Genomic DNA, 16440 nt, shown 5'->3' with positions numbered 1-16440 from the left:
CCTTCCCTGAGTCGACTCCCACACAGAGTGCTATACTAACCAGTCACACAACGCCCCAGGCATATAAACAGCTTGTTGTAACTGTCCATTCACTCGCGGATACAGGAACAGACGACATGTGACTCCTTTTACCAGGCTTAGAACTCTGCCTTCTCAAACCTCATCTTAATCATCACCCTTCTAGTTCCCCCTGAGGGGCGACTGGCCAGTGAGTGTACAGCCAGGTACAGTGAAGAAAGTAGGGGAGGGAGGGGAAGGTCATGTATGGGCGCGTGTAAGAGGGTGGTGAGTCTTTAACAAAGATTCACTGAAGAGGTTGGAAACAAGAAGCTAGGAGGCGTTTCACTGGCTCTTCCTCCCAGGCTTGTGACGTCGCCCTTGTGGGAGCTGGGAGCCTCCCACGCCTTGTGGGAGCTGAGAGCCTCCCACGCCTTGTGGGAGCTGAGAGCCTCCCACGCCTTGTGGGAGCTGAGAGCCTCCCACGCCTTGTGGGAGACGGTGCTGGGAGTCTCCTGGGCGTTGGCGTCTCCTTCCTGGCAAATTATATTACCAATTTAGGCGCGAAACTACATACTACTGCCATATCCGACGCCTCGCCAGGTCATGGATTCCCGGCTACCGCGGTTGACCAGTTCCGGTTCAGATAGATATAATTCCCGCTCAAAAAAGTTCCATGTTCCAGTTCAGACTGTTCCAATTCCAGCTGATAAATTTTCAGTTGAAACAGCACATTACAAGTTGTAGTTGTAAATACATTTGTAAATGCATTACCACAATACACTTTGTGTTTTGAGGTCCGGTGGTCCTTCGGTTGGACTACTGGGACCTTGTCCTGGTCCACACTTGGGTCATACAGGTCTGGGCCGTGTATGGCTCGGACCAGACGAGGTGATGTTTGTGTAGTGAGGAGAGACCAGCGTCCTCTCATCATCCTGCTTACATTGCTCTGCATTATTGCTCGGGTGCATGAGTGTGGTGTTAGTGTCACACATTAAGTACTCTTGTGTACGTGTCAGTCTAAGACTTGTGTGCGTGTCAGCCTCAGACTTGTGTGCGTGTCAGCCTCAGACTTGTGTGTGTGTTAGTCTAAGACTTGTGTACGTGTCAGCCTAAGACTTGTGTACGTGTCAGCCTCAGACTTGTGTGTGTGTTAGTCTAAGACTTGTGTGCGTATCAGCCTAAGACTTGTGTGCGTGTCAGCCTAAGACTTGTGTGCGTGTCAGCCTAAGACTTGTGTACGTGTCAGCCTAAGACTTGTGTACGTGTCAGCCTAAGACTTGTGTACGTATCAGCCTAAGACTTGTGTGCGTGTCAGCCTCAGACTTGTGTGTGTGTTAGTCTAAGACTTGTGTGCGTGTCAGCCTAAGACTTGTGTGCGTGTCAGCCTAAGACTTGTGTACGTATCAGCCTAAGACTTGTGTACGTGTCAGCCTAAGACTTGTGTACATGTCAGCCTAAGACTTGTGTACGTGTCAGCCTCAGACTTGTGTACGTGTCAGCCTAAGACTTGTGTGCGTGTCAGCCTAAGACTTGTGTACGTGTCAGCCTAAGACTTGTGTGCGTGTCAGCCTAGGACTTGTGTGCGTGTCAGCCTAAGACTTGTGTGCGTGTCAGTCTAAGACTTGTGTGCGTGTCAGCCTAAGACTTGTGTACGTGTCAGCCTAAGACTTGTGTGCGTGTCAGCCTAAGACTTGTGTGCGTGTCAGCCTAAGACTTGTGTGCGTGTCAGCCTAAGACTTGTGTGCGTGTCAGCCTAAGACTTGTGTACCTACCACCTTAAGACTTAAGCATATAACATATAACTTGTGTAGCAGCCTAAGACCATCTCCTGTAATTCTCACCGACCATTTCTCCTCCTTCCTTCCCTCCCTCCGTGGCCCGCGCGCCTCCTGCAGGAGTGCTGAGGAACCTGCACTCGCTGACGGCCCTCAACATCGAGAGGAACCTGCTGCAGGCGCTGGAGGTGGACGACTTCAAGGGCGTCAACGACACCCTGAGTTCCCTCTCGCTCCTCAACAACCTGATCACAGACTTCCCCAGCGACGCCCTCAACACCCTGACGGAGCTCCGGGTAAGTGCTGGCGGAACCCGAGGGACGTCTTTGGCGGGGTTCGACTGACTGACTGACTGTTGCGCTCTCTTGTGTAGCAGTCAGTCTCTGTGTTGTGCCAGGCCTTGACTGGGGTCCAACCACTTGGGGTGGACGGTAGAGCGACGGTCTCGCTTCATGCAGGTCGGCGTTCAATCTCCGACCGTCCAAGTGGTTGGGGCACCATTCCTTTCCCTCCGACCCATCCCAAATCCTGACCCTGATCCCTTCCCAGTGCTATATAGTCGTGATGGCTTGGCACTTTACCCCTGATAGTTCCCTTCCTCTTCCTTGACTAGGGCAACACTGTATAGAGGATATAGAGGGTAAGGGGAAGAGGGCAGGGTAGGCGCCTGCTATCATAACTCACTATATATATATATATTCCACTCTATATTCCACATATATCCAGTCACATGTATTCCCGTTTAGGACGACCCTTTGCTTTTTATTTATTTTTGGTAATAATTGATTTATGTATTCTAGTGTTTCACCATTTATTACATGTGCCTGTATTTCCTCCCCTTGCTAGTCTTTCATGTGGTTCTGTATTAAAAGTTTAGGCCAAGTCCATGTATACTCCGCCTACCGTAAGTCCATGTATACTCCGCCTACCGTACGTCCATGTATACTCCGTCTACCGTAAGTCCATGTATACTCCGTCTACCGTACGTCCATGTATACTACATTTAACGTAAGTCCATGGTCTTAATAACTGGTTGCCGTTTGAACAAATGTGAGCAGGTTCGTAAGGCAGGATATATATTGAACAAAACAGTGTTCACTGAGTACATTAGATTGTTCAGTGTGAACTGGTGAAGGATTCCCTTCCTTAGGATCCTCTCCCTTAGGATCCCCTCCCTTAGGATCCCCTCCCTTAGGATCCCCTCCCTTAGGATCCCCTCCCTTAGGATCCCCTCCCTTAGGATCCCCTCCCTTAGGATCCCCTCCCTTAGGATCCCCTCCCCGAGCCTGCAGATAGGAAGAGGTCCAGCTGATCAGACACTAGTTCTCTACACAACTAATTCTGACTTTTTTGTTGACGATAGGGGTGATATTTGCATATTTCCTATCTAAAGGAACTGTACCATATGGTCCAGAGATTTTCTGAAGGGGAGCTTCAGTGGTAGATGTAAGTTTATCTGTCAGTTATTTTGCAACTTTGGATTGAATTGCGTTCTCACCTGGGGACTTTAGCATCGCAGGTGTGGGAGTTAGCATCGCAGGTGTGGGAGTTAGCATCGCAGGTGTGGGAGTCAGTTTGTCAACGCGTTTCCTGATTGTGTGGCGTATTATGGGGACATTGGTGCAGGCGAGGAGTCACAATAACGTGGCTAAAGTATGTTGACCAACACACTAGAAGGTGAAGGGACGACGACGACGTTTCGGTCCGTCCTGGACCATTCTCAAGTCGATTTGAGAATGGTCCAGGACGGACCGAAACGTCGTCGTCGTCCCTTCGCCTTCTAGTGTGTGGTTGGGACATTGGTGAACTGTGAGTGTGGTGCTTGAGCCATTGTGTGGGTGCTGGGGTGATGTCTCAAGGCTGTCAACACTAATGTCAAGTGTTCAACTATAGTGTTGGCTGCCCTTTTGTCGCCAATTATAACAATAGACCTTTACCCTTCAACTCTTGACACTTTGTGTTAGTTCCCCCTTGGCGTCCCCCTCACCCCCTGCCCTTCACCTCCTGGAGCATGTCCATCCAGCAGTGTGTTCGAGAGTCACACGAGCCTGGCAGTGGTGCGCGCGGCCACCCACCACAGGCTGCTGGTTCACGGTTCTTCTCCATAGTGTGGGAACCTCAACCTTCTCCTCCTCCCTCTCTCGAGGACAGCTTTGTGAGAGAGTGAGAGTGGGTGTTGGTGCGTTGTTTCTTTCATCCTGATGGCCCCTGTACTCACCTAATGTGTGTGTGTGTACGTGTGTGTGTGTGTGTGTGTGTGTGTATGTGTGTGTGTGTGTGTGTGTGTGTGTGTGTGTGTGTGTGTGTGTGTGTGTGTGTGTGTGTGTGTGTGTGTGTACTCACCTAGTTGTACTCACCTAGTTGTGTTTGCGGGGGTTGAGCTCTGGCTCTTTGGTCCCGCCTCTCAACCGTCAATCAACAGGTGTACAGATTCCTGAGCCTATCGGGCTCTGTCATATCTACACTTGAAACTGTGTATGGAGTGAGCCTCCACCACATCACCCCCTAATGCATTCCATTTGTCAACCACTCTGACACTAAAAAAGTTCTTTCTAATATCTCTGTGGCTCATTTGGGCACTCAGTTTCCACCTGTGTCCCCTTGTGCGTGTTCCCCTTGTGTTAAATAGACTGTCTTTATCTACCCTATCAATCCCCTTCAGAATCTTGAATGTGGTGATCATGTCCCCCCTAACTCTTCTGTCTTCCAGCGAAGTGAGGTTTAATTCCCGTAGTCTCTCCTCGTAGCTCATACCTCTCAGCTCGGGTACTAGTCTGGTGGCAAACCTTTGAACCTTTTCCAGTTTAGTCTTATCCTTGACTAGATATGGACTCCATGCTGGGGCTGCATACTCCAGGATTGGCCTGACATATGTGGTATACAAAGTTCTGAATGATTCTTTACACAAGTTTCTGAATGCCGTTCGTATGTTGGCCAGCCTGGCATATGCCGCTGATGTTATCCGCTTGATATGTGCTGCAGGAGACAGGTCTGGCGTGATATCAACCCCCAAGTCTTTTTCCTTCTCTGACTCCTGAAGAATTTCCTCTCCCAGATGATACCTTGTATCTGGCCTCCTGCTCCCTACACCTATCTTCATTACATTACATTTGGTTGGGTTAAACTCTAACAACCATTTGTTCGACCATTCCTTCAGCTTGTCTAGGTCTTCTTGAAGCCTCAAACAGTCCTCTTCTGTTTTAATCCTTCTCATAATTTTAGCATCGTCCGCAAACATTGAGAGAAATGAATCGATACCCTCCGGGAGATCATTTACATATATCAGAAACAAGATAGGACCGAGTACAGAGCCCTGTGGGACTCCACTGGTGACTTCACGCCAATCGGAGGTCTCGCCCCTCACCGTAACTCTCTGCTTCCTATTGCTTAGATACTCCCTTATCCACTGGAGCACCTTACCAGCTACACCTGCCTGTCTCTCCAGCTTATGTACCAGCCTCTTATGCGGTACTGTGTCAAAGGCTTTCCGACAATCCAAGAAAATGCAGTCCGCCCAGCCCTCTCTTTCTTGCTTAATCTGTGTCACCTGATCGTAGAATTCTATCAAGCCTGTAAGGCAAGATTTACCCTCCCTGAATCCATGTTGGCGATTTGTCACGAAGTCCCTTCTCTCCAGATGTGTTACCAGGTTTTTTCTCACGATCTTCTCCATCACCTTGCATGGTATACAAGTCAAGGACACTGGCCTGTAGTTCAGTGCCTCTTGTCTGTCGCCCTTTTTGTATATTGGGACCACATTCGCCGTCTTCCATATTTCTGGTAGGTCTCCCGTCTCTAGTGATTTACTATACACTATGGAGAGTGGCAAGCAAAGTGCCTCTGCACACTCTTTCAGTACCCATGGTGAGATCCCATCTGGACCAACCGCCTTTCTAACATCCAGATCCAGCAGGTGTCTCTTGACCTCCTCTCTCGTAATTTCGAACTCCTCCAAGGCCGCCTGGTTTACCTCCCTTTCTCCTAGCACAGTGACCTCACCCTGTTCTATTGTGAAGACCTCCTGGAACCTCTTGTTGAGTTCCTCACACACCTCTCTGTCATTCTCTGTATACCTGTCCTCGCCTGTTCTAAGTTTCAATACCTGTTCTTTCACTGTTGTTTTCCTTCTGATGTGACTGTGGAGTAGCTTTGGTTCGGTCTTGGCTTTGTTTGCTATATCATTTTCAAAAATTTTCTCTGCTTCTCTTCTCACCCTGACGTACTCATTCCTGGTTCTCTGGTATCTCTCCCTGCTTTCTGGTGTTCTGTTATTCCGGAAGTTCCTCCACGCCTTCTTGTTCAGTTTCTTCGCTTCCATACATGCCCTATTATACCATGGATTCTTTTGTTGCTTCTCGGATTTTTCCCTTTGGGCCGGGATGAACCTGTTTACTGCCTCCTGACACTTTTGGGTAACATAGTCCATCATACCCTGTACAGACTTGTCTCTGAGGTCTGTGTCCCAAGGTATTTCACTTAGGAAACTTCTCATCTGTTCATAATTCCCCTTTCGGTATGCCAGCCTTTTGATTCCTAGTTCTTTTTGGGGGGAGATAAGTCCTAGCTCTACCAGGTACTCAAAGTTCAATACACTGTGGTCACTCATTCCCAAGGGCGCTTCCATCTTAACTTCCCTTATATCCCATTCATTTAGGGTAAATATCAAATCAAGCATTGCTGGTTCATCTTCTCCTCTCATTCTTGTTGGCTCTTTGGTATGCTGGCTTAGAAAGTTTCTTGTTGCCACGTCCAGCAGCTTAGCTCTCCATGTTTCTGGTCCTCCATGCGGGTCTCTGTTCTTCCAATCTATCTTCCCATGGTTGAAGTCTCCCATAATTAGTAGTCCAGATCCATTCCTGCTAGCAACAGAAGCTGCTCTTTCTATTATGTTAATGGTGGCCATGTTGTTTCTATCATATTCCTGTCTAGGTCTTCTGTCATTTGGTGGTGGATTATATATGACTGCGACTATAATTTTTTTCCCTCCATTTGTTACAGTACCTGCTATGTAGTCACTGAAACCTTCACAGCCCTGAATATCCATCTCCTCAAAATCCCAGCCTTTTCTTACCAGCAGAGCTACACCACCCCCACCTCTTCCTTCCCTCTCTTTCCGCATAACATAATAGTCCTGTGGAAACACTGCATTTGTTATTGTTTTCGTGATCTTTGTTTCTGTGAGGGCTATTATGTCTGGGTTTTCCTCTAGTACCAGTTCTCCAAGCTCATTTGCTTTATTTGTAATTCCATCTATGTTAGTGTACATCGCTTTGAGGCTCACTTTCTTCTGTCCCTTCTCAAATCGCCTCCTTGGTGAGTGTTCTGCTGGTGGGGGAGGCTGTTCCATGGGTGTGAGGACCTGTGAGGTGGGTAACAGGATCTCAGAGGATACTGGAATGAGGGGCGGGGGATCCAGTGAAGGGGGAGGGACAGGGAGGGTATGGGGTGAAAGGGGAGGGAGGACGGGAAGGAAAGGGGGGGAGGGAGGACTCGGGAGGAGGGGAGGGGTAGAAGGGTGGGGATTGGGTGTGGGGGGAGGGAGATTTGGCTGAACTTTTGAGTGGGGGCAGGGAGGGTTTGGGGTAGGGGGGTTTTCTATGTGTGTGTGTGTGTGTGTGTGTGTGTGTGTACTCACCTAGTTGTGCTTGCGGGGGTTGAGCTCTGGCTCTTTGGTCCCGCCTCTCAACTGTCAATCAACAGGTATACAGATTCCTGAGCCTACTGGGCTCTTATCATATCTACACTTGAAACTGTGTATGGAGTCAGCCTCCACCACATCACTGCCTAATGCATTCCATTTGTCAACCACACTGACACTAAAAAAGTTCTTTCTAATATCTCTGTGGCTCATTTGGGCACTCAGTTTCCACCTGTGTCCTTTTTTCCTTTTGAAACTGTTTGTTGACAGTACTTCGACAACCTCTCAGTCTTTCCTGGTAATCTGTGTCTGTTGTTCTTCTCCTCAAGTCTTACCTCAATTTGACCTCTGCCACGCTGTTCATTTTCCCTCGGTATCTTGTATAGTGTTATCATGTCTCCTCTCGTTCGTCTTTTCTTCAGTTGTGAAGTTAGACTCACTCATCCGTTGACTGAAATTGAATCCCCTCAGCTCTGGGACACGTACTCGTCGTATAGCTTACCTTGAGGTTACCTTGAGGTGCTTCCGGGGCTTAGCGTCCCCGCGGCCCGGTCGTCGACCAGGCCTCCTGGTTGCTGGACTGATCAACCAGGCTGTTGGACGCGGCTGCTCGCAGACTGACGTATGAGTCACAGCCTGGTTGATCAGGTATCCTTTGGATACCTTGATCAGGTATCCTGTGCATAGCTGTCGTTTTCATGTATTTTTTTTTGTTTAGGCCGGAACGCTATGCCGAACTTGCATTTTCGAGGATTGGTCTTACGTAGGTTGTTTATAGTGGTCTGAAGACTTCTTTGTCTCTGATCCTGAAGGCTACTCGAGACATTCGACCATGTAGTATATACGGCAGACATTATTGTGCTAATGCGTTCCTTTGGGGGAGGCTGGGTTTGGAGAGCACAGTCCCTGTACCTTGCAAGGTCGGCGTTCGATCCCCCAGTGGTTGAGCACCGTTCCTTCACCCTTGTTCTCATCACATCCAAGTGCTACATCGTCACAGTGGCTGATCACCTTGTCCTAATCACCTTCTCTTTCTGGAAGGTGTCTTCCTCTTGTACTCCAGCTACGAGGTGAGGTGCTGTCGCCTCTCTACGAGTCTTCCCAGTGCCTGGCAGGGAAGGAGTTTATAATGGTCAGGGGTTGAGTGGGTCCTGTCCCCCATAGTTGCCGTCTTCAGTGTCTCTGGCAGTTCTCTCCTTTGTGGTGAGGAGTTGGAGCCTTCTGAAGAGGGAAGGGGGAAGGGAGGGGGGCTGAAGACACATATGGGAAGGGGGTAGGGGGGGGGGGTTGAGGACACTTGAGAGGGGGGGAGAGGTGGCGTGGAAGGAGGTAGAAGTCAACGTCTATTACTGCCCCTTCCCCCCCTCCCTAGACCTGCGTCCACTCCCCCCCCCCCCTCGGTCTCCCCCTCTCCCTGACTAACTGTGTCAACAATACCTGCTGGCAATTAGAGCTGCCTGGCACGCTAAACAAGTTTAACCATCAACATTACCTCTCCCCCCCTCCTCCACGCTCTCAAAGTATTGTGTACACTGTAGGCTTCAAGTCTCTCTTCACGCAACGGAAAGGAATTTGGCTCTGTAACTAACCATGGGAAGGGGTGACCCCTCCCATCCTCTCCCTCGTCCCATCCCGAGCCCCGCCCACTCTATCCCCGCCCCTCTTGTGTACCGACTGGGGGGTATTATCCTGTTATGTGTGTGAGAAAGAGAGAGAGAGAGACACACAGAGAGAGGCTGTGGGATGCAAGCTTTAGTAGACATCTCTCCCTCAACTCCTGGTTAACGGTAGACTGAGTACCTGGAGTATCTGTGTGTACTCACCTAATTGTACTCACCTAATTGTGCTTGCGGGGGTTGAGCTCTGGCTCTTTGGTCCCGCCTCTCAACCGTCAATCAACTGGTGTACAGATTCCTGAGCCTATCGGGCTCTATCATATCTACATTTGAAACTGTGTATGGAGTCAGCCTCCACCACATCACTTCCTAATGCATTCCATTTGCTAACTACTCTGACACTGAAAAAGTTCTTTCTAACGTCTCTGTGGCTCATTTGGGTACTCAGCTTCCACCTGTGTCCCCTTGTTCGCGTCCCACCAGTGTTGAAAAGTTCATCCTTGTTTACCCGGTCGATTCCCCTGAGGATTTTGTAGGTTGTGATCATGTCCCCCCTTACTCTTCTGTCTTCCAGTGTCGTGAGGTGCATTTCCCGCAGCCTTTCCTCATAACTCATGCCTCTTAGTTCTGGGACTAGTCTAGTAGAATACCTTTGGACTTTTTCCAGCTTCGTCTTGTGCTTGACAAGGTACGGGCTCCATGCTGGGGCCGCATACTCCAGGATTGGTCTTACATATGTGGTGTACAAGATTCTGAATGATTCCTTACACAGGTTCCTGAACGCCGTTCTGATGTTAGCCAGCCTCGCATATGCCGCAGACGTTATTCTCTTTATGTGGGCTTCAGGAGACAGGTTTGGTGTGATATCAACTCCTAGATCTTTCTCTCTGTCTGTTTCATTAAGTACTTCATCTCCTATTCTGTATCCTGTGCCTGGCCTCCTGTTTCCACTGCCTAGTTTCATTACTTTGCATTTACTCGGGTTGAACCTCAACAGCCATTTGTTGGACCATTCACTCAGTCTATCCAGGTCATCTTGTAGCCTCCTACTATCATCCTCTGTTTCAATCCTCCTCATAATTTTTGCATCGTCGGCAAACATTGAGAGGAACGAATCTATACCCTCTGGGAGATCATTTACATATACCAGAAACAGTATAGGTCCAAGGACTGACCCCTGCGGGACTCCACTTGTGACGTCTCGCCAATCTGAGACCTCACCCCTCACACAGACTCGTTGTCTCCTGTTGCTTAGGTATTCCTCTATCCACCGGAGTACCTTCCCTCTCACTCCAGCCTGGATCTCCAACTTTCGCACTAGCCTCTTGTGTGGCACTGTATCAAAGGCTTTCTGACAATCCAAAAATATGCAGTCTGCCCACCCTTCTCTTTCTTGCCTTATTTTTGTTGCCTGGTCGTAGAATTCAAGTAACCCTGTGAGGCAGGACCTGCCATCCCTGAACCCATGTTGATGCTGTGTTACAAAGTTCCTTCGCTCCAGATGCTCCACTAGTTTTTTTCGCACAATCTTCTCCATCAGCTTGCATGGTATGCAGGTTAGGGACACTGGCCTGTGTGTGTGTGTGTGTGCTCACCTAATTGCTCACCTAATTGTGCTTGCGGGGGTTGAGCTCTGGCTCTTTGGTCCCGCCTCTCAACCGTCAATCAACTGGTGTACAGATTCCTGAGCCTATTGGGCTCTATCATATCTACATTTGAAACTGTGAATGGAGTCAGCCTCCACCACATCACTTCCTAATGCATTCCATTTGCTAACTACTCTGACACTGAAAAAGTTCTTTCTAACGTCTCTGTGGCTCATTTGGGTACTCAGCTTCCACCTGTGTCCCCTTGTTCGCGTCCCACCAGTGTTGAAAAGTTCGTCCTTGTTTACCCGGTCGATTCCCCTGAGGATTTTGTAGGTTGTGATCATGTCCCCCCTTACTCTTCTGTCTTCCAGTGTCGTGAGGTGCATTTCCCGCAGCCTTTCCTCATAACTCATGCCTCTTAGTTCTGGGACTAGTCTAGTAGCATACCTTTGGACTTTTTCCAGCTTCGTCTTGTGCTTGACAAGGTACGGGCTCCATGCTGGGGCCGCATACTCCAGGATTGGTCTTACATATGTGGTGTACAAGATTCTGAATGATTCCTTACACAGGTTCCTGAACGCCGTTCTGATGTTAGCCAGCCTCGCATATGCCGCAGACGTTATTCTCTTTATGTGGGCTTCAGGAGATGTGTGTGTGTGTGTGTGTGTGTGTGTGTGTGTGTGTGTGTGTGTGTGTGTGTGTGTGTGTGTGTGTGTGTGTGTGTGTGTGTGTGTGTGTGTACTCACCTATTTGTGCTTGCGGGGGTTGAGCTTTGTGTGTGTGTGTGTGTGTGTGTGTGTGTGTGTGTGTGTGTGTGTGTGTGTGTGTGTGTACTCACCTATTTGTGCTTGCGGGGGTTGAGCTTTGTGTGTGTGTGTGTGTGTGTGTGTGTGTGTGTGTGTGTGTGTGTGTGTGTGTGTGTGTGCGTGTAGTAGTTTTTAATCCCGTTAACGTTGCTCACATGTAAAGAAAAATGTTTACAGCAATAGTGTTGATCACAAAAATATATATATATATAAACATGGGAGCCGTTCCCAGCACGGCATGTGTTCTCCCACGGTGGTGGTAGTCAACACTTCCGGGGGTGGGGGAACCACCCTGGGGGTCTGGGGGGCCTGATTCATCACCCTGGGGGTCTGGGGGGCCTGATTCATCACCCTGGGGGTCTGGATTCATCACCCTGGGGGTCTGGGGGGCCTTGATTCATCACCCTGGGCGTCTGGGGGGCCCTGATTCATCACCCTGGGCGTCTGGGGGGCCCTGATTCATCACCCTGGGCGTCTGGGGGGCCTTGATTCATCACCCTGGGCGTCTGGGGGGCCCTGATTCATCACCCTGGGGGTCTGGGGGGCCCTTGATTCATCACCCTGGGGGTCTGGGGGGCCTGATTCATCACCCTGGGGGTCTGGATTCATCACCCTGGGGGTCTGGATTCATCACCCTGGGGGTCTGGATTCATCACCCTGGGGGTCTGGGGGGCCTTGATTCATCACCCTGGGGGTCTGGGGGGCCTTGATTCATCACCCTGGGGGTCTGGGGGGCCTTGATTCATCACCCTGGGGGTCTGGGGGGCCTTGATTCATCACCCTGGGGGTCTGGGGGCCCTGATTCATCACCCTGGGGGTCTGGGGGACCTGGATTCATCACCCTGGGGGTCTGGGGGCCTGGATTCATCACCCTGGGGGTCTGGGGGGCCTGGATTCATCACCCTGGGGGTCTGGGGGGCCTGGATTCATCACCCTGGGGGTCTGGGGGCCTGGATTCATCACCCTGGGGGTCTGGGGGGCCTGGATTCATCACCCTGGGGGTCTGGGGGGCCTGGATTCATCACCCTGGGGGTCTGGGGGCCCTGATTCATCACCCTGGGGGTCTGGGGGGCCTGGATTCATCACCCTGGGGGTCTGGGGGCCTGGATTCATCACCCTGGGGGTCTGGGGGGCCTGGATTCATCACCCTGGGGGTCTGGGGGGCCTGGATTCATCACCCTGGGGGTCTGGGGGCCTGGATTCATCACCCTGGGGGTCTGGGGGGCCTGGATTCATCACCCTGGGGGTCTGGGGGGCCTGGATTCATCACCCTGGGGGTCTGGGGGCCTGGATTCATCACCCTGGGGGTCTGGGGGCCTTGATTCATCACCCTGGGGGTCTGGGGGGCCTGGATTCATCACCCTGGGCGTCTGGGGGGCCCTGATTCATCACCCTGGGGGTCTGGGGGGCCCTTGATTCATCACTCTGGGGGTCTGGGGGGCCTGATTCATCACCCTGGGGGTCTGGATTCATCACCCTGGGGGTCTGGATTCATCACCCCGGGGGTCTGGGGGGCCTTGATTCATCACCCTGGGGGTCTGGGGGGCCTTGATTCATCACCCTGGGGGTCTGGGGGGCCTTGATTCATCACCCTGGGGGTCTGGGGGGCCTTGATTCATCACCCTGGGGGTCTGGGGGCCCTGATTCATCACCCTGGGGGTCTGGGGGACCTGGATTCATCACCCTGGGGGTCTGGGGGCCTGGATTCATCACCCTGGGGGTCTGGGGGGCCTGGATTCATCACCCTGGGGGTCTGGGGGGCCTGGATTCATCACCCTGGGGGTCTGGGGGCCTGGATTCATCACCCTGGGGGTCTGGGGGCCTGGATTCATCACCCTGGGGTCTGGGGGGCCTGGATTCATCACCCTGGGGGTCTGGGGGCCCTGATTCATCACCCTGGGGGTCTGGGGGGCCTGGATTCATCACCCTGGGGGTCTGGGGGCCTGGATTCATCACCCTGGGGGTCTGGGGGGCCTGGATTCATCACCCTGGGGGTCTGGGGGGCCTGGATTCATCACCCTGGGGGTCTGGGGGCCTGGATTCATCACCCTGGGGGTCTGGGGGGCCTGGATTCATCACCCTGGGGGTCTGGGGGGCCTGGATTCATCACCCTGGGGGTCTGGGGGCCTGGATTCATCACCCTGGGGGTCTGGGGGCCTTGATTCATCACCCTGGGGGTCTGGGGGGCCTGGATTCATCACCCTGGGGGTCTGTGGGGCCCTGAATCATCACCCTGGGAGTGCCTCTAGGGGGGGGGATGCAACACAGCGCAACACCCTCTATTGGTGTAGTTGCAGAAACAACTAGAGAGATGACGAGTGGTTGCACCGATAGCTATGTGAGACGGAGGAGGGGGGCCAGGGAGCTGAAGCTCAACCTAAGCAACGTTATATTAACGTTAACAGACTATTATCTCACGGAGTTTGGTCAGGTGTGGGTAGTGTGGTCATGACTGGAAGTGGCAGGGGATTACTGACCACCCCCTGGCCACACTGGCCACCCCCAGGGCCACACCGGCCACCCCCAGGGCCACACCGGCCACCCCCTGGCCACCCCCAGGGCCACACTGGCCACACCATCCTCCTGGAGTACACACAAGAAGACAAGAATCAAGTTAACTACTGAAGGCCTATTGGTCCACACGTGGCAGCGCCTGTTTATATCCTCCCAAACTCATTCTATGTCTAACCTACGCTTGAAACAATCAAGGGAGCCTACGTCTATTATGCTACGCGGTAATTGGTTCCACAACTCAACAACCCTTTTTTACAAACCAGTATTTACCCAGGTCTTTCCTAAGTCTAAACTTATCCATTTTATATCCATTGTTTCGCATTCTTTTTTGGTGTTGATATATTTAATATATTATTAACATCCCCTTTGTTATGCCATTTAATGTGTGGACACATTTACACATTTGTGTAACGGGGTTATCTTGAGATGATTTCGGGGCTTTTTAGTATCCCCGCGGCCCGGTCCTCGACCAGGCCTCCACCCCCAGGAAGCAGCCCGTGACAGCTGACTAACTCCCAGGTACCTATTTACTGCTAGGTAACAGGGGCGTTCAGGGTGAAAGAAACTTTTGCCCATTTGTTTCTGCCTCGTGCGGGAATCGAACCCGCGCCACAGAATTACGAGTCCTGCGCGCTATCCACCAGGCTACGAGGTCCTGGACACATTTACAATACTAACCAGCGTATATACACAATCTTCTGTCCTCCATGGACAGGGTGAGAGAATTGTTTAAACCTATAGTTCAGTGATTTATTGAACAATCAGTCACAGAAGGTGATTGTAGTGCTTTTAAAATGCTAAGCTAATCCTAGAGACATAAATACACAGATACACAGAGTTACGTCTGCCCTACATGAAGTGGTCTTCGTCCACGACCTAACACTACCTTCAGCCTGTTTGTTCACGTGCACCATACTAGGTCTACTAGGCCTACCTAGTCGGTACGGCCCACAGACCTGACTCGTCGTCGGTACGGCCCTCAGACCTGACTCGTCGGTACGGCCCTCAGACCTGACTCGTCGGTACGGCCCTCAGACCTGACTCGTTGGTACGGCCCTCAGACCTGACTCGTCGTCGGTACGGCCCTCAGACCTGACTCGTCGTCGGTACGGCCCTCAGACCTGACTCGTCGGTACGGCCCTCAGACCTGACTCGTCGTCGGTATGGCCCTCAGACCTGACTCGTTGGTACGGCCCTCAGACCTGACTCGTCGTCGGTACGGCCCTCAGACCTGACTCGTTGGTACGGCCCTCAGACCTGACTCGTCGTCGGTACGGCCCACAGACCTGACTCGTTGGTACGGCCCTCAGACCTGACTCGTCGTCGGTACGGCCCTCAGACCTGACTCGTCGTCGGTACGGCCCTCAGACCTGACTCGTTGGTACGGCCCTCAGACCTGACTCGTTGGTACGGCCCTCAGACCTGACTCGTCGGTACGGCCCACAGACCTGGTAAGTTAGGTCCTTGAGGCAGTGAACGGTCACAGGCCTCGTGTCGTCCACCGCCCTGCTCTACTTTCCTGCCTGGCTGCCTGGCTGCCTGCCTGCCTGCCTGCCTGCCTGCCTGCCTGCCTGCCTGCCTGCCTGCCTGCCTGCCTGCCTGCCTGCCTGCCTGCCTGCCTGCCTGCCTGCCTCCCTGCCTGCCTGCCTGCCTGGCTGCCTGCCTGGCTGCCTGCCTGGCTGCCTGCCTGCCTGCCTGCCTGGCTGCCTGCCTGGCTGCCTGCCTGCCTGCCTGCCTGCCTGCCTGCCTGCCTGCCTGCCTGCCTGCCTGGCTGCCTGCCTGCCTGCCTGCCTGCCTGCCTGCCTGCCTGCCTGCCTGGCTGCCTGGCTGCCTGGCTGCCTGACTGCCTGCCTGCCTGCCTGCCTGCCTGCCTGCCTGCCTGCCTGGCTGCCTGCCTGCCTGCCTGCCTGCCTGCCTGCCTGCCTGCCTGCCTGGCTGCCTGGCTGCCTGGCTGCCTGACTGCCTGCCTGCCTGCCTGCCTGCCTGCCTGCCTGCCTGGCTGCCTGCCTGCCTCCCTCCCTCCCTGCCTGCCTGCCTGCCTGCCTGCCTGCCTGCCTGCCTGCCTGCCTGCCTGCCTGCCTGCCTGCCTCCCTGCCTGCCTGCCTGCCTGCCTGCCTGCCTGCCTCCCTGCCTGCCTGCCTCCCTGCCTGCCTGCCTGCCTGCCTGCCTGCCTGCCTGCCTGCCTGCCTGGCTGCCTCCCTGCCTCCCTGCCTGCCTGCCTGCCTGCCTGCCTGCCTGCCTGCCTGCCTGCCTGGCTGCCTGGCTGCCTGCCTGCCTGCCTGCCTGCCTGCCTGCCTGCCTGCCTGCCTGCCTGCCTGCCTGCCTGGCTGCCTGCCTGCCTCCCTGCCTGCCTGCCTGCCTGCCTGCCTGCCTGCCTGCCTGCCTGCCTGCCTGCCTGCCTCCCTGCCTGCCTGCCTGCCTGCCTGCCTGCCTGCCTGCCTGCCTGCCTGCCTGCCTGCCTGCCTGCCTGCCTACAACCTTGCCTTACTACCTACCAACCTG

The 16440-nt window shown here is 53.0% G+C and overlaps 1 protein-coding gene across 2 annotated transcripts in view; it reads left to right on the top strand.

Annotated features, from left to right (window-relative positions):
* LOC123774322 (leucine-rich repeat and fibronectin type-III domain-containing protein hattifattener) overlaps positions 1-16440 on the top strand; it is a 98242-nt gene that overhangs the window by 34893 nt on the left and 46909 nt on the right. For both annotated transcript variants that reach the window (XM_069322031.1, XM_069322032.1), the window contains exon 5: positions 1896-2071. In XM_069322031.1, the coding sequence (XP_069178132.1) occupies positions 1896-2071 (176 nt within the window). The remainder of the gene's footprint in view (positions 1-1895; positions 2072-16440) is intronic.

Source organism: Procambarus clarkii, chromosome 10 (genome assembly GCF_040958095.1).
Source record: "Procambarus clarkii isolate CNS0578487 chromosome 10, FALCON_Pclarkii_2.0, whole genome shotgun sequence".
In the NCBI taxonomy this organism is placed as follows: domain Eukaryota; kingdom Metazoa; phylum Arthropoda; class Malacostraca; order Decapoda; family Cambaridae; genus Procambarus; species Procambarus clarkii.
This window is presented reverse-complemented; position numbering and strand designations above follow the sequence as displayed.